The sequence below is a fragment of the Xenopus tropicalis genome, chromosome 2 (genome assembly GCF_000004195.4).
Source record: "Xenopus tropicalis strain Nigerian chromosome 2, UCB_Xtro_10.0, whole genome shotgun sequence".
NCBI classification, from domain to species: Eukaryota; Metazoa; Chordata; class Amphibia; order Anura; family Pipidae; genus Xenopus; species Xenopus tropicalis.
The window spans coordinates 148,270,839-148,292,336 of NC_030678.2; the positions used below are offsets into that span (position 1 = coordinate 148,270,839).

The 21,498-nt window shown below is 44.3% G+C and overlaps 1 protein-coding gene across 6 annotated transcripts in view; it reads right to left on the bottom strand.

Annotated features, from left to right (window-relative positions):
- The window catches only part of faim2 (Fas apoptotic inhibitory molecule 2), a 37,543-nt gene that overhangs the window by 11,058 nt on the left and 4,987 nt on the right, over positions 1-21,498 (bottom strand). Inside the window, 2 exon segments of one of the 6 annotated variants that reach the window (NM_001078889.1) lie at positions 3,412-3,657; positions 8,058-8,094. The exons of 1 other annotated variant lie outside the window; for it this stretch is intronic. In NM_001078889.1, the coding sequence (NP_001072357.1) occupies positions 3,412-3,426 (15 nt within the window). In that variant the 5' untranslated portion in view covers positions 3,427-3,657; positions 8,058-8,094. 6 annotated transcript variants of the gene reach the window in all.

A 21,498-nucleotide genomic window follows, 5' to 3' on the forward strand; every position in this document is an offset into this window, starting at 1 on the left:
AAAGAAGAAATGTCTGATGAGTAAAGAAGAAATGTCTGATGAGTAAAGAAGAAACGTCTGATGAGTAAAGAAGAAAAGTCTTTTCTCATCAAATCGAATCTTGCCCGTAAGTTTTCATGTGATAAACCATAAAATAACATTTTCTTATGGAAATTTTGTTGATTTCATGCCTGAAAGACATGCACAAATTTGGGTTAATGTTTTATCTCGTTTAAGTTCTTAAGATTGCTTTATACAGTAATTCAGTGTTTAATCTACAGGAAAGGCTCTTCCAAGTATTTTAAAAGTTTTTGGTAAAGATGTGTTTCCTTCTTTTACTTTTCACTTTGTTTTGTTACCACAAACTGTCTGGAAAGTAAACAATTTAAAAATATGGGTAATTGGTATGGAATGCTTCACTCTGTGGACAATGGGAATAGCCTTGAGCATAGCAATACAAATATTAACTGAAAAATGGGCTTTAACAAATGTTTAGGGCTGCAACAAGATAATTTAACAGCCTAATATGGGAAGCAATACATTCACTGTTACATTTCTAGTGAAAAGTCACTGTGAAAACATTACTCTTGCAAAAACAAGCTCAGATGCAGCTGTAAATGTTGACATACAGGTACTTACAAACACAAGGACTGATTTTGCATAGCAGATATAAATGAAAAACCAAACAGTTAAGGCAACACAGTCACCAATGAAAGAATACATGTGGTGTATGGAATCTTATGCAGCTTTACTCATGGCTCCAGATGCTTCAGAGCATTTTGAATATGCTGTGTTTTTTATTGGATGTGCATTTGCAGATGAAAATATCCTACTGAGTAACAAGTAGAGTTCAAATTCATTCCTGTCTCCAGAATGAGTGACTGACAACATCACGCTAATGTTGCTGCAGATAAAGACTGTACTTGCAAACACTGGAAAGAAAGAAGATCTGAAAGTAAGACTTTTTAATGTTTTATGTTACTGATCCTGCACAGCATCTCCTGCTAAGTATGACCTTTTCTCAAACATCTCCCTTTTCTGTGACATGGGTTTTAGTTCAAGTAGTGGTTTTTAGCTTAAACCACCATATGAGGTCCAGCATTTAATACACACACACATTTAAAGAAATATATAATTACTACTGTTTCAGTAATAAAGGATATTAGCCCCTTCCCAGAGGCTATTATCCCCACTGCTACTATAGGCACCATCTCTCCCTACTATACCTGCTATCCCACAGCCACAGTCCCTTAAAGGAAATGTAACACAAAATTTTTACATTCAATATATCCTTTATACATACTTTTATTAGCAAATATAGCATACAAAGATTGCAATAGTATATGTGGTTTTTTAAAAAAAATTACTTTACCATTGATTTATTGAGCTCAGGCAGCACATCTCTCCCAAGTCTCGCAGCCTGCTTCCGTTCCTATCCCCCTACACCCCCTCCCTTTCCCAGTGCAGGCTCAGGCAGCGCTCCTCGTAACAGACACGCAGACCCAGCAAAAGAGGTGAAAAGGTCCGTCTCCTGTCCCTCTCCTTACCCTCTCTGTGCCAGATCAGTAGAAGCCTATAAATCACTTCAAAAAGGACTCCGAAGAATGCACTCAATCAACTTCCGGATTAAACCGGAAGTCTACCCCATCGCCGTATCGCCTTTTGAGCTTGGTCCAGTAAGTCAGTGGCAATGTAATTTATTAAAAAACTATTTACAATATTGCATTTTTTTAATGTTACATAGCTTTAAAAAAGTATTTAGAATTGATCTCTTTAAAGTGAAAATTTTGTGTTACTGTTCCTTTAACAGAGGTTATTATCCCCCCACTGCTACTATAGGCACCATCTCTCCCTACTATACCTGCTATCCCACAGCCACAGTCCCTTCCAAGAGGCTATTATCCCCCCACTGCTACTATAGGCACCATCTCTCCCTACTATACATGCTATCCCACAGCCACAGTCCCTTCCCAGAGGCTATTATCCCCCCACTGCTACTATAGGCACCATCTCTCCCTACTATACCTGCTATCCCACAGCCACAGTCCCTTCCCAGAGGCTATTATCCCACTGCTACTATAGGCACCATCTCTCCCTACTATACCTGCTATCCCACAGCCCCAGTCCCTTCCCAGAGGCTATTATCCCACTGCTACTATAGGCACCATCTCTCCCTACTATACCTGCTATCCCACAGCCACAGTCCCTCCCAAGAGGCTATTATCCCACTGCTACTATAGGCACCATCTCTCCCTACTATACCTGCTATCCCACAGCCACAGTCCCTTCCCAGAGGCTATTATCCCACTGCTACTATAGGCACCATATCTCCCTACTATACCTGCTATCACACAGCCACAGTCCCTCCCTAGAGGCTATTATCCCCCCACTGCTACTATAGGCACCATCTCTCCCTACTATACCTGCTATCCAACAGCCACAGTCCCTTCCCAGAAGCTATTATCCCCACTGCTACTATAGGCACCATCTCTCCATACTATACCTGTTATCCCACAGCCACAGTCCCTTCCCAGAAGCTATTATCCCCACTGCTACTATAGGCAACATCTCTCCATACTATACCTGTTATCCCACAGCCACAGCCCCTTCCCAGAAGCTATTATCCCCCCACAGCTACTATAGGCACAATCTCCCCCCTACTATACCTGCTATCCCACAGTCACAGTCCCTTCTCAGAGGCTATTATGTCACTGCTCCTATAGGTTTCATCTCACACCCAGAGTCAATTCATAGAGCCTATTTTCCCACTGTTACTATTGGCCAGGGTTTCTTAATATTCTTGTCATGGTACCCATGTTAAAGACTAAAAGACATAAATATTAGTTTAGTATTATTATTATTTTCATTTCTGTAGCAAGAAATGCCACCAAAATTTTGGTTCCAAACCCACTTCTATTACTGAGAGTGCATGACACTGTTGTAGTGTGTGAGGGTAGAAAGCCATCTATGTGCATGTAACACAATTAGGAGGATGGATGTACTAATATGTACACACAGGTGTGATGCTTTCCCACAGTCACACCTATAACTGCAATTCTCTCATGTTGCCCAGTGTTGAGGGCCCAGGACAGTCACCCCCTGCTGGAGACCCCAGGGAAATGCTAATCTATCTCCTCCCTCCTACACCAGATCCCCCCTCACCTGTCCCAGTGACGCAGTATTATTTACCTAGGCTAGCTGGCAGTGCAGTTACATTATGGATATGCCTTCTGTTGCTTTGGTTACACCTGTCTGACTAAAAATCACGTGAACCAATATTCACCCACATTTTGGAAAATGTTTAGTCTCTATCCATTCCCCACAGGGTCCCTCTCTTCCCACATTCTGGTATGACGTTTTTCCAGAAAAATGCTGCATCTGTGCCTATAACATATTTGATCCCAGTGTCAGGAATCCCTGTGCTGTAATTACCTTTCCTTGGGTCATGGTGCTGAGGACAAGGCGCCCCTCACAGCTGTCTGCGTTGAAAAGAGACCCTCACTAGCTCGCCTGCACGCAGTACCGACACCTCACTTCTAGCACTATCCAGGAGCTTGGCTGTGACAGATAGCAGGACTGTACCACTGCTCGGGAGGGGAGTTCTGTGGCAATGTGCTATCCCAGGCAGAGGCATCCATCACATGCTTGTGTTAAACAGTAATTGCTGGAATCCTCACACTGGATAGGGAAAACTGCAGGTCACCCCCAATTAATATGACACTGCACAACTCAAGTTACTCATTAAAATACTAATAATACATTTTTCATTTCCATCTCAGAGAATTCAGGTTACACACAATTCTACACAGCGGTGTGTAGCCAGAAAAAAAGAATAAAAAGTATAGAAAAGTCCATTTTTATATTATTGCAGGATTATTCTACCTATCTTGACTTATTAACCCTTAAAGTGCTTTGCATGGAGTCAGTCAGTGCTGATCCTCCCATGAGGCAAGTAGAACACTTTGTGGGGTAGCCACTTGGCTTCTGTTTTACGGCCTGGCCAGTAATATTGATGCCAATGTGATTAAGGCAGTGGCACATACTGTATATCTTGGCTACCATGGATGGCAAAATGTCCCTTGTTTCCTTCTCGGTGGCTAAAATGCAAATCGCTTATGGGGAAACATGGGCCATACGGCTACATTCTGAAGTAGCCCAAAGTTTTCTTTGCACAGCTGAAATGACTGCCGATTTAATTATTCCAAATATGCTCTTAGCTACCCAGCAAATCAAAACAGATTTAAAATTAAAAAACAAACAGCCAGTCTCAATTAGCATTCGCTCACCCTTTCACAAAATTGGTCCAGGTGCCTTGCCCCGGACCCGTCACTCAGGGAAAGATTTTTCACGACTAGTTCTTCTTAAAAAATCACATAGATCAAAGGTTTGCATGGACACTCACCCCACTAATACAGTGGTACAGGGGCAGCGCCCCAGACCCATAGCAAAGGGAGACCCAGCAGTCACAAACACAACTTCTCGATGGGTGCGCACTCCAGGCACAGGTGAAGGTGGTTAAAGGAAAGGCTAAGTTACTTTAGGGTACAAAATGTTAGGTACCCCCAGTGACTTTAATCGCTTACTTTTTACCCTGGGCTGGTGCCCCTGTTAGGAGAGAACCGCACCAGCCTGGGGTAGCTGCGAGCGTCTCATCTTCCTTATTCACGCACTTGCGCATGCGCGGTAGAGTGAAAAGCCGAACTTTAACAAAAAAGTTTTTACTCTACTGCGCATGCGCTGGCCCAGGGATTTTGCAGACATAAGTAACAAGGAAGCACCCACTACAGCTACCCCGGGCTGGTGTGGTTTTCTCCTAACAGGGGCACCAGCCCGGGGTAAAAGGTAAGTGATTAACCACCATCACCTGTGCCTGGAGTGCGCACTCATCAATAAATTGTGTTTGTGACTGCTGGGTCTCCCTTTGTTACAGGTCTGGGCCGCTGTCCCCTGTACCACTGTATTAGTGGGGTGAGTGTCCATGAAAACCTTTGATCGATGTGATTTTTTGAGACAGCTTGTTCCCAAGAGAAAACAAATGGTGAGGTGGGCTTGCAGGGGAGTGAATGGGTTTGAGCAGATGATAGGTGGGCTTGCAGGGGAGTGAATGGGGTTTGAGCAGATGATAGGTGGGCTAGCAGGGGAGTGAATGGGTTTGAGCAGATGATAGGTGGGCTAGCAGGGGAGTGACTGGGGTTTGAGCAGATTATAGGTGGGCTTGCAGGGGAGTGAATGGGGTTTGAGCAGATGATAGGTGGGCTAGCAGGGGAGTGAATGGGTTTGAGCAGATGATAGGTGGGCTTGCAGGGGAGTGAATGGGGTTTGAGCAGATGATAGGTGGGCTAGCAGGGGAGTGAATGGGTTTGAGCAGATGATAGGTGGGCTTGCAGGGGAGTGAATGGGTTTAGCAATGATAGGTGGGCTAGCAGGTGAGTGAAGGGGTGGGCTTGCAGGGGAGTGAATGGGTTTGAGCAGATGATAGGTGGGCTTGCAGGGGAGTGAATGGGTTTGTTGAGCAGATGATAGGTGGGCTAGCAGGGAGTGAATGGGTTTGAGCAGATGATAGGTGGGCTTGCAGGGGAGTGAATGGGTTTGAGCAGATGATAGGTGGGCTTGCAGGGGAGTGAATGGGTTTGAGCAGATGATAGGTGGGCTAGCAGGGGAGTGAATGGGTTTGCAGATGATAGGTGGGCTTGCAGGGGAGTGAATGGGTTTGAGCAGATGATAGGTGGGCTTGCAGGGGAGTGAAATGGGTTTGAGCAGATGATAGGTGGGCTAGCAGGGGAGTGAATGGGTTTGAGCAGATGATAGGTGGGCTTGCAGGGGAGTGAATGGGTTTGAGCAGATGATAGGTGGGCTAGCAGGGGAGTGAATGGGTTTAGCAGATGATAGGTGGGCTTGCAGGGGAGTGAATGGGTTTGAGCAGATGATAGGTGGGCTAGCAGGGGAGTGAATGGGGTTTGAGCAGATGATAGGTGGGCTTGCAGGGGAGTGAATGGGTTTGAGCAGATGATAGGTGGGCTTGCAGGGGAGTGAATGGGTTTGAGCAGATGATAGGTGGGCTAGCAGGGGAGTGAATGGGTTTGAGCAGATGATAGGTGGGCTTGCAGGGGAGTGAATGGGTTTGAGCAGATGATAGGTGGGCTAGCAGGGGAGTGAATGGGTTTGAGCAGATGATAGGTGGGCTTGCAGGGGAGTGAATGGGTTTGAGCAGATGATAGGTGGGCTAGCAGGGAGTGAATGGGGTTTGAGCAGATGATAGGTGGGCTTGCAGGGGAGTGAATGGGTTTGAGCAGATGATAGGTGGGCTAGCAGGGGAGTGAATGGGGTTGAGCAGATGATAGGGGGCTTGCAGGGAGGAATGGGTTTGAGCAGATGATAGGTGGGCTTGCAGGGGAGTGAATGGGTTTGAAGCAGATGATAGGTGGGCTTGCAGGGGAGTGAATGGGTTTGAGCAGATGATAGGTGGGCTTGCAGGGGAGTGAATGGGTTTAAGCAGATGATAGGTGGGCTAGCAGGGGAGTGAATGGGTTTGAGCAGATGATAGGTGGGCTAGCAGGGGAGTGAATGGGTTGAGCAGATGATAGGTGGGCTGCAGGGGTGTGAATGGGTTTGAGCAGATGATAGGTGGGCTTGCAGGGGAGTGAATGGGTTTGAGCAGATGATAGGTGGGCTAGCAGGGGAGTGAATGGGTTTGAGCAGATGATAGGTGGGCTTGCAGGGGAGTGAATGGGTTTGAGCAGATGATAGGTGGGCTAGCAGGGGAGTGAATGGGTTTGAGCAGATGATAGGTGGGCTTGCAGGGGAGTGAATGGGTTTGAGCAGATGATAGGTGGGCTAGCAGGGGAGTGAATGGGTTGAGCAGATGATAGGTGGGCAGGGGAGTGAATGGGTTTGAGCAGATGATAGGTGGGCTTGCAGGGGAGTGAATGGGTTTGAGCAGATGATAAGGGGAGTGAATGGGTTTGAGCAGATGATAGGTGGGCAGGGAGTGAATGGGTTGAGCAGATGATAGGTGGGCTTGCAGGGGAGTGAATGGGTTTGAGCAGATGATAGGTGGGCTAGCAGGGGAGTGAATGGGCTTGCAGGGGAGTGAATGGGGTTTGAGCAGATGATAGGTGGGCTTGCAGGGAGTGAATGGAGCAGATGATAGGTGGGCTTGAATGGGTTTGAGCAGATGATAGGTGGGCTTGCAGGGGAGTGAATGGGTTTGAGCAGATGATAGGTGGGCTTGCAGGGGAGTGAATGGGTTTGAGCAGATGATAGGTGGGCTTGCAGGGGAGTGAATGGGTTTGAGCAGATGATAGGTGGGCTTGCAGGGAGTGAATGGGGTTTGAGCAGATGATAGGTGGGCTTGCAGGGGAGTGAATGGGTTTGAGCAGATGATAGGTGGGCTGCAGGGGAGTGAATGGGGTTTGAGCAGATGATAGGTGGGCTTGCAGGGAGTGAATGGGTTTGAGCAGATGATAGGTGGGCTAGCAGGGGAGTGAATGGGTTTGAGCAGATGATAGGTGGGCTTGCAGGGAGTGAATGGGTTTGAGCAGATGATAGGTGGGCTTGCAGGGGAGTGAATGGGTTTGGAGCAGATGATAGGTGGGCTTGCAGGGGAGTGAATGGGTTTGAGCAGATGATAGGTGGGCTTGCAGGGGAAGTGAATGGGTTTGAGCAGATGATAGGTGGGCTTGCAGGGGTGTGAATGGGTTTGAGCAGATGATAGGTGGGCTTGCAGGGGTGTGAATGGGTTTGAGCAGATGATAGGTGGGCTTGCAGGGGTGTGAATGGGTTTGAGCAGATGATAGGTGGGCTTGCAGGGGTGTGAATGGGTTTGAGCAGATGATAGGTGGGCTTGGGAAGTAAAAGGGCATATCACATTTTTTTTTCCTTTGGGCCCCATTTTAATTGTTGGCAGGACCCACCACCACAGAAGCCAAAATGGCAGGCTAATAGTTAGGGACCCTGGGGGTGAGGGAAGTATAATGCCCCATGACGTTTGATTTGAACAGTTAGGAAACGAAAGCGCAGACTACCTGGTGTGCAGTGTAGACCCTGGGCTGGTAAATGAGCCCCAGATCCCCCCTCACCTGTCCCAGTGACGCACTATTATTTCCCAGAGACGCCTGGCAGCGCAGTTACATTATGGATGCGCCTTCTGTTGCTTTGGTTACGGGTCTGACTAAAAATCGCAAGTGTACAAAGTCACCCCCCTGTGCTGTAATTACCTTCCCTTGGGGCATGGTGCTGAGTACAAGCGCCCCTCACAGCTGCCCGCAACGTACAGACCCTCACTAACCCGCCTGCACCCACTACTGGCACCCCCACTCCTAGCGCTACCCAGGAGCTGTTACAGCTAGCAGGACTGTACCACTGCTCGGGAGGGGGGTTCTGTGGTTATACCATCCCAGCCAGAGGGATCCACCACCTGCCTGCATGATATGCTTCCCGGGGACCGACCCCGTTTGGGGCACTCAGTCCCCCTGAAGCAGCCTTGTCTTACAATCAACAAAGTCCCAGTTTATTCTTTTCAGCTTTAAATGACTAAAAAAGTTGGAAACTACAATAACCAGGGTTCCGTGCAGATACATGTGATGTGGCTAGGCCAGTAGCTGGGCGCAATTACATTGTGGGGGTGGAGACTCATGGGAAGTGTTCATCTTCAGCAAGTTTCTGCTCATTTTAGGTCAGAGCCTTCCCTGGGATTTGTATGCGGCTTTTATTCCAGCTGCTCTACTGATGCTTGTTTAGCCCAGGTCTGCGCATCTCTTCCTACACTGAATGCCCCCCCCCCTCCTTCCCCTGTGTAGTGTGATGCCCCTGATCCTCTGCACTAAACATTCCCCCTCATCCCCATTTTCCTTCTGATCTCATCCACAGATTGCCCCATTCCTTCCCTGCCCCCCATTCCTTCCCTGCCCCCCAATTCTTCCCTGCCCCAATCCTTCCCTGCCCCATTCCTTCCCTGCCCCCAATCCTTCCCTGCCCCATTCCTTCCCTGCCCCCCAATCCTTCCCTGCCCCCCAATCCTTCCCTGCCCCCAATCCTTCCCTGCCCCCAATCCTTCCCTGCCCCATTCCTTCCCTGCCCCCATTCCTTCCCTGCCCCCAATCCTTCCCTGCCCCATTCCTTCCCTGCCCCCAATCCTTCCCTGCTCCATTCCTTCCCTGCCCCCAATCCTTCCCTGCCCCATTCCTTCCCTGCCCCCCAATCCTTCCCTGCCCCATTCCTTCCCTGCCCCCAATCCTTCCCTGCCCCCAATCCTTCCCTGCCCCCATTCCTTCCCTGCCCCCATTCCTCCCCTGCCCCATTCATTCCCTGCCCCTAATCCTTCCCTGCCCCCATTCCTTCCCGGCCCCCATTCCTTCCCTGCCCCCATTCCTCCCCTGCCCCCATTCCCTTCCCTGCCCCCATTCCCTTCCCTGCCCCCAATTCTTCCCTGCCTCAATCCTTCCCTTCCCCATTCCTTCCCTTCCCCATTCCTTCCCTGCCCCCAATCCTTCCCTGCCCCATTCCTTCCCTGCCCCCCAATCCTTCCCTGCCCCCCAATCCTTCCCTGCCCCCCAATCCTTCCCTGCCCCCATTCCTTCCCTGCCCCCAATCCTTCCCTGCCCCAATCCTTCCCTGCCCCATTCCTTCCCTGCCCCCATTCCTCCCCTGCCCCCATTCCCTTCCCTGCCCCCATTCCCTTCCCTGCCCCATTCCTTCCCTGCCCCCCATTCCTTCCCTGCCCCCAATTCTTCCCTGCCCCCATTCCTTCCCTGCCCCCATTCCTCCCCTGCCCCCATTCCCTGCCCTTCCCCTGCCCCCATTCCTTCCCTGCCCCCAATCCTTCCCTGCCCCCATTCCTTCCCTGCCCCCAATCCTTCCCTGCCCCCAATCCTTCCCTGCCCCATTCCTCCCCTGCCCCATTCCTTCCCTGCCCCCCAATCCTTCCCTGCCCCATTCCTTCCCTGCACCCCAATCCTTCCCTGCCCCCATTCCTTCCCTGCCCCCAATCCTTCCCTGCCCCCAATCCTTCCCTGCCCCATTCCTCCCCTGCCCCATTCCTTCCCTGCCCCCCAATCCTTCCCTGCCCCCAATCCTTCCCTGCCCTCTGTAATTCCTTGCAGATTATTTTTATAGTCTCAGTTTTTCATTCCCCATCTTTAGTAAATGTTAGTGCTACTGCTTCTCTGCAATGATTTTTACACCTTATATGGACCCAGAAAGCCTGTTTTTAATCACTTTTTAGGTTCCCAGTTTGTGTCCCCCCCAAGTTGAGGCAGAGAAGGTGCAGAAAAAAATGCAAAAATAAATACTCAGCATAAAAACAGCAGAAATTGCTCGGAAGCAATAGTGCAAAGTAGTGATCTGTAACGACACTGATTGTTTATCAGTCTGCCTCTTCAAACTATTAGTTCTGAATAAAAAAAATATGTTTGTAAATATTCTGTGAGCATTGAATTGTAGTTGGCATTGAATTTATACAACTATGTGTTTTGGGACATTATGTATACTGAGCTGCTTGTGTGTTCTGCAGCCATTCAGCGTGAAGGTGGCATACCATTTATTCTGCTCTGTGTTCTGATATCATTTTCAATATCATGAAATCTAAAAGAAAAAAATATAATGAATTTAAAAAATTTTACACTAATTTATATGGGTGGGTTTTCTCCCCCAGGAATAGACAATCCCTCTTACTGTGCTTTATATGTTTAAATAATTCAACCTTTCCAAATACAACACATTAAACATCTATGATTTCTTATAGATTGCAGTCCCCTCAGCTTCCTACCTGCTTGGTTGGCCTGTGTTGATCTGCTTTAGAGAGACCAATAATGACTGCATTTGTTCATACTAAGTTTGCATAAGAAATCCTGCGTCCAGCCATAACGCCAGCACCACACTACATACTTATGGCTTCAAACTTGAAATTTATAAATGGGCGCCTACTTTAAGGACACCGTGAGTAACATCTAAGGGGTTGGTGAGCACACAAGCCACTGGTTGGGGATCACTGTTTTAAGATAATAAGGTTCTTAATTGGAGGAAAATAAATATTATAGTAACAATATAACAATCATTTATATTTTCAACACAAGGTGGCACTGTTGGATAATGCATGCCATGCTGTACTACTGTAATGCAGCTTACCATTAAAGAAAAACAGCACAGGCGCTTTTCAGGTGACTCTCACCTGGCAATGCTGTGTTGCTGGTTCCTTTATGCTTACTTATAGGGAGTTATGGAGGGTGACTGTATATAAAATAGTTTACAGCAAAAAGTAAGTTCAGTACTTAAAATTGCATTTTAGTATGGCATAGATATTGATATTCTGCAATTGTTTTTCATTATTTATTTTGGAATTTCAGCAGGTATCTGGTTGCTAGGATCTTATTTGCCTAACCAGGCAGTGGTTTGAATGAGAGATAGTGTAGGGGGTGGATTGTGAGGGTGCTCAAATTATTGGTAATTCCCCATTATAGGGTTAAATAAGTGTTAGTAATAATCATTATAGGTAACATGTTATTTTGTAAATGGCCACTAGGTGGCAGTAAGAGTTAGGTTACAGGTTAATGAGTTAAGTTTAGTTTCTGGCCACTAGGAACAATAAGGGTCAATAAGTATTAAAGGGGGAACCCTGTCCAAGGTTGAGGTCCGGGAATTTTTTCAGCCTTCAGAGGAACATCAGCTGAAGGGTTCAGCAGTTAGGATCAGATAGAGAGTATAGTTGGAGTGGAGCGTGCACTAGGTTTATGAGTATGGCAGGCCAGTGAGTACTGGTAAACTTAACCCCATCCAAGAGTCAGTCTGCCTTAGAGCTGCGGCTGTATCGCGGTGAGGGTTACAGTGATAGGACCAGGGCTAGTGATAAGAGGCAGAGGGGTGTGTGAGGTACACCGGACTGTCGGTAGGCAGGGGGGGAAGACGTTTCCCATTGGGTGGCATACTGAATGAGAAGACTAGCCTGGGAGAGAGATATTAGTGGGGAAGCCGGGATGTCTATATGTATGAATAACGCTGATTTCTGCCTGAATGTGCTGGAGAACGTGAATTCAACCCTTGTTGTGTACAAGTTTTTGTGTGAGTGTTGGTGTTCCTGGCAAAACTGGCTACAATGGAAATATAAATAGGCAAGAAATTAAATAAAAAGATGAGAAATAAAAAGTAATTATAATACATTTTTAGCCTTGGAGAGCAGTAGTTTTTTTGCTGCTGGGGTCAGTGACCCCCATTTTAAAGCTAAGAAGATGTAGAAGAAGAAGGCAAATCATTCAAAAACTATCAGAAATAAATAATGAAGACTAATTGCAAAGTTTATAGGACTAGGACATTCTATGACATACTGAAAGTTAATTTAAAGATTACCACCCCTTTAAACAAGGCATTATGGAAGTATTATACATTGTTTACTGGCTTCTGGCCAGCTTGAAGTAGATTGCAATATATGGACAAACAATGCCTGTTTTGATTAAAGCAGAAGGGATTTCTCAGTAGCTTAATGCACAGAATGCCTTAGGGTAAACTCCACGGGTGGTTTTCATCAGATTTTATGGGCCAGATTTAATCTAGTCCTTCATACAAGAGCACACAACGCCACACAACAGCACAAAATCTGACTTCTATAGGCTCTAATGTAAGTAATGTAAGTCAGATGGTGTGTTTTGTTCCTGCATCTACATCCGACAGTCAATGTATTTCAGAAATAAGTCTGTAAAACACCATCAGATTTTATCTTGTTGGATGCAGCGTTCCCTTATGACAGGCGTGTCATGTCGGATGGCAGATTACACATCAGATTTTTCTATCAGTTCCATTATATTTTAGCCCAGGAAACTACATCTAACTTGTTGGATGCATTTTGTCTGTCCTACATCATCCTACAAAATCTCCCATGGAGTTTAGCCCTTAAAGAAGAAGTAAACCTTTTTTTTTTTTTTTTTAAATACTTAGTCCCTGCATTCAGTCTGATCTGGTTTCTGACTTATAAGTTAAAAATCTCCAGCTCCTTTTCTCTACTTCCTGGTACAGTGTGAAGCCCCATCCCCTCTTCCTGTTCAGCTATCCTTATCTCTCTGACTACAGGGTAGTGGAAGAGGAGAGCCTTCAGTGCATGCCTGACAGAGAAGCAGCTTTGTGGGGATGCACAGAGAAGGAGGAGCCAGTGTGCAGAAGCAACAACTTTTTTTCACTGCCCATTCACAACTGCCTGACTCATTGTGCATTCCCAGAAACTTCTTCTCTGTCAGGCATGCACTGAAGGCTCTCCTCTTCCACTATTCTGTAGTTGAAGAGATAAGGATAGCTGAACAGGAAGAGGAGGAGCTTCACACTGTACCAGGAAGTAGAGGAAAGGAGCTGGAGATTTTAACTTATAAGTCAGAAACCAGATCAGACTGAATGCAGGGACTATTGTATGTTATTCTGGGGGTTGTTTAGAGTAATTTTAAAGATAGCAAATAAAAAAGTTTTCTTATTCTTTAATATCCTATATATATATTGATCATGGGTGAGTGCAGGGACCTCTTGTTTCTGTCTATATGAATTTTGTGGTCACAGCCTCATTGCACCCCTATCTAATGGTTTAAAGTTTAGTGGTGAGCACAAGTTCCCCTTTAATGGCTTCTAAAGTTATTGGGAGCAAGCTGCTTTTATAAAGCACATTATAAATAAAAGTTTAAAAGGCAAAAACATGAAAAATGTTGAATGAACTGAATGCCGGAGTGTGACAGGTGCAAACATTTGTGCAGGTTGGTAAATGGCGTGCATTATAATAGCACTTACCACTCACAGCTCTGCTTCTTGTATCTCATGCAGAATCCTGTACAAAGGGTGAAATGAGCACTGGCACTAGAGGCGAGAACACAAGCAGCTCATCAGCTGGAGTTTTCTTGGACTTATATCACCAAGTACCAACAAATAATAAATGAGCCTTTCTGTCTGTAACTATTACTGTGATTCACAGTCACAGTCTGTCAGCTCTAATTAAGATAATGTCAAAGGATCTGCAGAGACCCAATGCCGCACTGGGCAATCAGTTCACAAATTCATTTAAAAAAATGGGTTATCTTTGATGAACACACTGACATTTCCCATGAAACAGATTGGAGGTCAGAAAGAGAAAATATGAATAGGGATTTAGTATAATGCTGGTTTGGGGGCAGATTTCTTTTATACAGTATATATTATTGTATATATACAAAGGCCACTATATGATCTACTATCTGTCCAGCAACTTGAAATAAATGTGGAAGGTGTTGCCATTTCTCAAGCCCAATACCAGTGTATTAACCAGAGTTAAGGTTCTTTTCAGGGGTTGCAATTTAGGAGACAACCAGCGAGCTTTGCACCCCCATTTTTCATAAACAATGTTGTCTTTTAAAAAACTAGACTGATATTAAAGGGGAACTCCAACATAATTTTAAGCAGTTTGCAGTATACATTATTAAAAAAAAATTTGCAGCCTTTTCATGATTTTTAATGTAATAATATGGTTTGGAACAGTTCCCTAAGCCCCGCCCCCTGTTCCCCTGCTGATCTGGCTGACTATTTTGAGACCCAAAAAAATGTAACAGTAGTCGAAATCCTACAAATCTCACAATATGTGATGTCAATAAGGAAAGGAACATTGCAGTGCAATGCATTGTGGGTTATGTAGTTCCTGCATGCTGTCTGTAAGCTGTGCAGGGTCGGACTGGGCCGCCAGGAAACCGGGAAAAATCCCGGTGGGCCCCTGCGGCCCTGACCCGACCCTTGCCGGCACTCCCCCCCATTTACACGCTCGGGGGAGGACGTCGGGTGGGGGGCCCTGCAAGGGGGGTTAGGGGGGGGCGGCGCTGGGATCTGCAGGGCCCCTGGTGCGGGAGCCCCGGTGGGCCCTTTACCCCCCAGTACAACCCTGAAGCTGTGGAGAAGTTGTTACAATTTGTAACATCAATGTTTTAGTCCCTCCTCCCCTGCCAAGAATTTAAATGGTATTGAAAGAAAATAACTCTTTTGCAGCTGGATTTCAGCATGTAAAAATGGTATTTATTTATACTTTTTGAAGATACAGATTACAGCGATTTGGTTCGGAAGCCTGCTTTCCCCTTTAAATCCACATTCTGTGTACAAAAGTGGCAGTTTTAGATCCACGCAGCAAACAGAAATGGCTTCTGTAAGGTGATGTAGTGTGTGTTAAGATTAATTGCTAATTAGCCATGCAGTATGTGGATTTTGTGTTGTCCCTGTGTCTGCCTAGATTTTCTCAAGGTTTTTCCTCTCATGTTCTAAAAAAATATAAATGTCTCCTGAGAAATCTGACCCTACTCTGTGTGTGAATACGATAGGGTTCTTATATTCCTATCTCCACTGGGGCAGGGACTGATGTGAATGATGTACAATCTCTGTAAAGGCCTGTGGAAATGTGTCAGTGCTATGTAAATGCCAGTGGAGAAAAAGCAAATACCGCGTGACACCGCCTGTGCCTTATGACATTAATGGCATACCACCAGTCTAGTGATATGTGGGTCGAGAATAAGTCAACCCAACCCTAACCCGACTGCTCCAAACCCACACCCAAGTTGACCCAACAATCCACCTCTGTTTATTGACCCGCACCTGCCCTGCCCCATTACTGAGATCACAAAGAGGGCGGGCAGAGAAGGCTTCAGCCTATAATTAGAGGCTGTTGGAGGTGGAAGCCAGGCATACCAAGGTTACAGGAGGGGAGGGCGAAAGGAAGAACTTTGCCATAACCCACGACCTGCACATCTTGTGTCAGCCTAAACCCGCTCAAACCCTGCAGGTTTTGGACCAACCCATACATCACTTCACCACTCAATGTACACACAGGGCAACTTTCATCCCCAAAATTATCAACTGCACCAACCACATAGATAAAGAAACCATAAACCCGTAGCAGCTGATCTCCACTAGTAATTACAAAGTAATCCATACTGTTTTCAATAATACGTAGGGTTGATTGATCTTAAATGCTGATATGTGGTGTGGGGGCCCTGAGTAAACACTGAATAACGTTACATTATATTTCATAAAACAGCCCATATGTAAAACCCTGCCTCATGTTAGGCTTAATCAGCCAGTGAATGGGCAGAGCTGTGTCTTTTACTGACACAGTGCTTCCCATTACAGTTAGAGCTGCACACTGGGAACACACAGCCCATCACAAAATGGTGGCTCAAGGGAAAATATGTATAAGAGCAGTATTTACTGATAAATATATTCCAGTTTAGTAAGATTTTTTAAAGGAGAAGGAAAGGTAAAAACTAAGTAAGCTTTATCAGAAAGGTCTATGTAAATACAGCCATAAGCACTCACAGAAACGCTGCACTGACTCCTCTGTCAAAAGATTTGTTGTCTCTGATTTCCTGTGCCAGAGATATGCAGCTCTCTCCTCTCTCCTGCTCCCCCCTCCCTCAAGAATTCTAAGAACTCACTCCCCCCCCATTAGTAATGTCGATCTGAGCCAATCAGCAGTAAGCTTCCTCAAAGTCTTACAAACTGACTATGTTAACAGGTCTTGGTGCAGGAGCGAGGCATTATGGGAACTTTCTTTCCAGAGCTAAGTGTTTTTTTCTCTTATGAGGCTTCTGATCATCTGAATGGGAGAAATATGGGGAGACTTAAGGGCACTATTGAGAGAACTGAAGGTATGCCTGCAGCTTGAGATTAACTCTTTATTAGCCTCTCCTTCTCCTTTAATAGGCCACTTAATATGATATAAACTGTCTGTTGGTTAAGTATTCATTCTGGGGTATAGTTTTCCTTTAACAACATTTTAGAAATCATTACACAATTTTAATATATGTATTAAATCAACAGTTACTCCTTGTCATAAATAAATGAGTTTTACTTAATCTTTATTATTATTTTTCATTCATTTTTTGGGGGGGACCACATCATTCTTTATTGGTTTTTGTGGGGGTCAAGCAAATGATATAATTATAATATTATTTTATCACATGAACGATTTACAATATACTGAACACTGTAAAATCTAGTATTTGTAATAACAGTTTCCAGACACTTGGTGGCACTATGACATTTCAGTAGGTAGATTACAGCACACACTTGTTTTCCTGCTCTTATAAGAGAAAAAATAACCTGGTCATTCATGAAAGGAACATGGGAGCTTAATGGAGAGATACAATGAGAAAACGTAGGAGTTATGCAGGTCACTAACCTCACTAGTTGAAAATAGCATTTAGTTGTATTTGATTGTGTGTGTACTTGTACACTGATGTTACGCACCTTTAGGAAGTCAATCACATAACCACTCAGCTTGCTATTCTCTATTCTTTCTCTGCTTAAAGGACAAGGCAACGCAAAATATAATTTTTTTGCCTAATAAAAGAAACCTAAATTCTAAGCAGCTTTGCAATATACATTTATTACAAGTTTGTAATGGTTTTTGAGTTATTTGTATTTATAATTGCTATTAGAAGCAGTGTTTGCCTGTGCTTTCTATTCCCTGCCCTGGTGGCTCAGACTGTTGAAACAATATAACACAAGGCAGACTGACAGACCTGTCTGGCTGGAGGAGCAACATTGTTTAAAATGCAACAACCAGGAGTTCTGCAAATGCTGCTTTCAATAGCAATTACGTTTACAAATAACGTTTAAAGCACTACAAATTTTTAATTATTTTCATATTATATTGGAAAGTTGCTTAGAATTATGTTTTCTTTCATTATGCAAAAAATTATTTTTGGGGTCGACATGCCCTTTAAAGGGGAACTAAAGCCTAACTAAAGAAGTAGAGCAGAAATGTTGTACATTATGTTTTGGGCTTCTGTACCAGCCCAAGGCACCCACAGCCCTTTAGCAGGGAAGATCTGTGCCCACAAAATGCCCCAGTAGCCCCCATCTTCCTTTCTCCTGATTCCCTGCACATGCTCTGTGCTGCTGTCACTTACCTGAGTGAGCTTAGGGACTGACTTACACTATACTATATATATATATATAGACTATAAATGTCTCGATATAAGGCTGATTAGTGATTTATTCAGATTTAGACTACATGACAACTCTGAAACTAGTGCAATTAGCACCAGAAATTAAATCAGCCCTGTAGCATCAGCTTTTATGTCAGGGAAACCTCATTTTCTGCTTGATAATTTGAGACAACCCATTAAAAAATCAGCTAGAATTGCTAATGCATGATAATTAATATAAGATATTAGTATAAGAGATAATATGGTATGAACTAGCAAAGTCCTTATGATTCCCCATAACACCCTGAGAACTCTAATATACATTAGGTACATCTTTAAAAGCTTATAGTCTAGATGCCCTGGGTGGCTGTGCTGGCCTGTTGTAACACCTTTTGAGCAATATATTCATAAAACTGTGGGAAGTCGTGGCATCCTTTCCTATGCTAGAAAAGAAGTGACGGGCAGGCAGCACCTTGGAGAAATCATGTGGCTAAAGGGTGCCGGCACTGTGAATGCTTTAACGTTCATGCAATTAAATTACAATGAGGTCACCCCTTACGGAACATTTTGCTTATGGGGATATTAAAGTGCTCTTCTTGAGAACCAAGCCAATTAAAGAAATCCACTAACGTCAAAGATCAGTAGTTTAATGTGACTTCCAGAGGGCTTAACCTACTGCGTTCCACATGAATAATTATAAGGTGTAGGTGACTTCAAAAAAAAAAAAAAATCACTGAACTGATTAATATTATATTTAATGAATCTATAAACTACGTTTTGCTTGGGGCAGGTTTGACAGGTGAGGCTGAAAGCTGGTGCATCTTGGGAAATAGAGGTTTATTCACATAAGTATATGCCTTACGTCTACTGCATTAAAATAAGCAGGTGATGTAATTCTAATTTAATGTTAGTCCTTTCCCTGGTAAAATGAGAATATCTAGCGTGTGTAACTGAAGTGAAGGTTAGGGGACTCATTAAAATTATACTGGATTATATAAATATATCTCTCCTCCTGCTCAGCTTTACAAATTCTTCAAAGAGAAATTTTGTCATAAAATTTGTGATGGAAAGATTTTTGCCCTGGAAGTTCAAGACTTTAACGTTTCATCTGAAAATACATTAATGCCATTCCCAAAGCGGGCCTCTCCTTCACATTATTTCTGGCCCTAGACTCAGCAGAACAGGGCATCGCAGCTCCATAAATATGGATTTTTGCTAATTTAGATATTAGCAAATACAAGGTAAGGTACAGGTATGGGACCTGTTATCCAAAATGCTCGGGACCCAGGGCTTTCCACATAAGTGATCTTTCCGTAATTTGGATCTCCATACCGTAAATCTACTAAAAAATAATTTAAGCCCAGTAGGCTTGTTTTGCCTCCAATAAGGATTAATTATATATTGTTGGGATCAAGTATAAGGTACAGTTTTATTATTACAGAGAAAAAGGAAATCTTTTTTAAAAATAAGAATAATGTTCTTATAATAGAGTCTACGAGAGACAGTCTTTCTGTAATTCGGAGCTTTCTGGATAACAGGTTTCCAGATAATGGATCCCATACATGTACGTAACATAAAACAGCTCATATGTAAAACCCTGCTTCATCTAAATAAACCATTTTCATAAAAATATACTTTTTTACTAGTATGGGCTAATGGGTAATCCTAAATAGAAAACTGCTATTTTAACTATTTTCTGCCTCATTCAAGCCTTCAGTTGGGGGTCATTGACCCCGATAGTCAAACAGCTATAACTCTTTAAGGCTACAATGTTATTGCTATGTTTTATTTGATTTCTAATGTTTTCATTTGGTCCCTTTCCTATACATATTACAGTATCTCATTCAAACCACTGCCTAGTTACCAGGGCAAACCTAGCAACCAGGTAGCTGCTAAAATACCAGACTGGAGAGCTGATAAACAAAAGCTAAATAACTAAAAAAACACAAAAATTAGAAATCAAACACCAGTTGCAAAACCTCTCCTTTTTCAAGCCAAACACAAAGTGAGGGCAAGGCCTCTATAACCAAAAGTCTTAACTTAAATTAGTCTGATTTAACAAAGAATATAGTGTAATCATAAAGATTATTTATGAAGATTGGTTACATTTGCAGCAGTGCCCACAGAAATCACACTACAATTAACATAAATTAGTTAACTGCAAGGAAGATAAGATAAATCTCTGAATGGTTGCTATGGGTACTGCAGGGCGTATAATTGCTCTGTGTTAGTAAATGAACCTCAAGGAGCATAGGAACAAGCTTGCTATTCACTGGGCAAAATGATAGTAAAATGCAGAAACATTCATTGCAGAAGAAATTCTATACCTTTCATTTATGCCGTATATTTTTATGCAGGGGGAAAAACTTTGCTGGCATGTAGTTACTTTATGATATATCTCTGTACACACAAGACAATGGGAAAACCTTGCATATACAGTTCTATTAACAGTGCTATATGGATTCTACACTGAAATGATGCCATGACACGCCTCAAGACTACTAGACCATTAAAGGTGTCTTGTAATAGGACAATATCCCAATATAGACCTATGGAAGGTTATAATGATGCTCTTAGTCAGTCACCCAGACTGGGGCTCATTTATAAACACTGGGCAAATTTGCACATGGGCAGTAACCCATAGCAACTAATCAATGACTTGCTTTTTCCAGGCAGCTGCAGGTTCAGTAATGAAAGCAAACCTTTGGTTGGTTGCCAAGGGTTACTGCCCCGGTGCAAATTTGCCTAGTGTTTATAACTGAGCCCCATATGGCTCAAGGCTAAAACTGCCAACCTTACCTCTGAATCTTGAAAAAAAATCAAATCTCAGTTTTCTGTATTCGCATTAGAAAAACCCATAGGGAAAATAAAATATAAAGTCAATGTGTCCCTCTCAGTCTACCGTTTATGAACCCACCAAGATACAGACACTTCCAAAAGGAATATAGATGCTTTATATGAATCTGTTGGCATACAAATAGTTAGTGAAAGACAGGTAGCAGAATATGCTTTTAGGTGGAGGCACCAGGGGCAACAGGATTAGTGGTGGGCATTTAAAAGTGCAGGGTCCTACTACCGTTGTAATTTTTTTCTTCATTTTTCCATGACAGGTGCAGCTTCTAGTCTGCAACCCTCACCCCTCCCCTTTTCTCCCCCACACCCCATCAGGGCCGCAGGCCAACCGGGCTACACTCTCCTTGGCAAGTACCCCCTTTAAACTTCCCCCTGGGGGCACGGAGTAAGGTACCCTCCACCAACTGCGATGACAGCAATGACCTCCTTTTAAAAGGGGGGGGGGGAGGGGGGGGGACGCTGCGAGCTGCTGATCCTATTGCTGCCTTGAACTGACTGGAAGGTAGGCTGTCCTGAGTGCTCCTCCTCTTGCTAGGCCCGGGTAAAAAACAGTGCTCTCAGTGGCCAGCCACCAGGAACCCATACAGAGGGAGGGGGGCGGGCTGCCCTCCTTAACCCTGTCATGCCCTGCTTTCCTACACTGCACTCTGGGTCATTGGCCCCATGCTCAAAATTCTTTTCCTTATGCATTTTTTTGTCTTTTATTTACTTTTGCTATGTTCTTTCCTTTTCTTTTGCTTCTGTATCGTCCCTCTCTTTT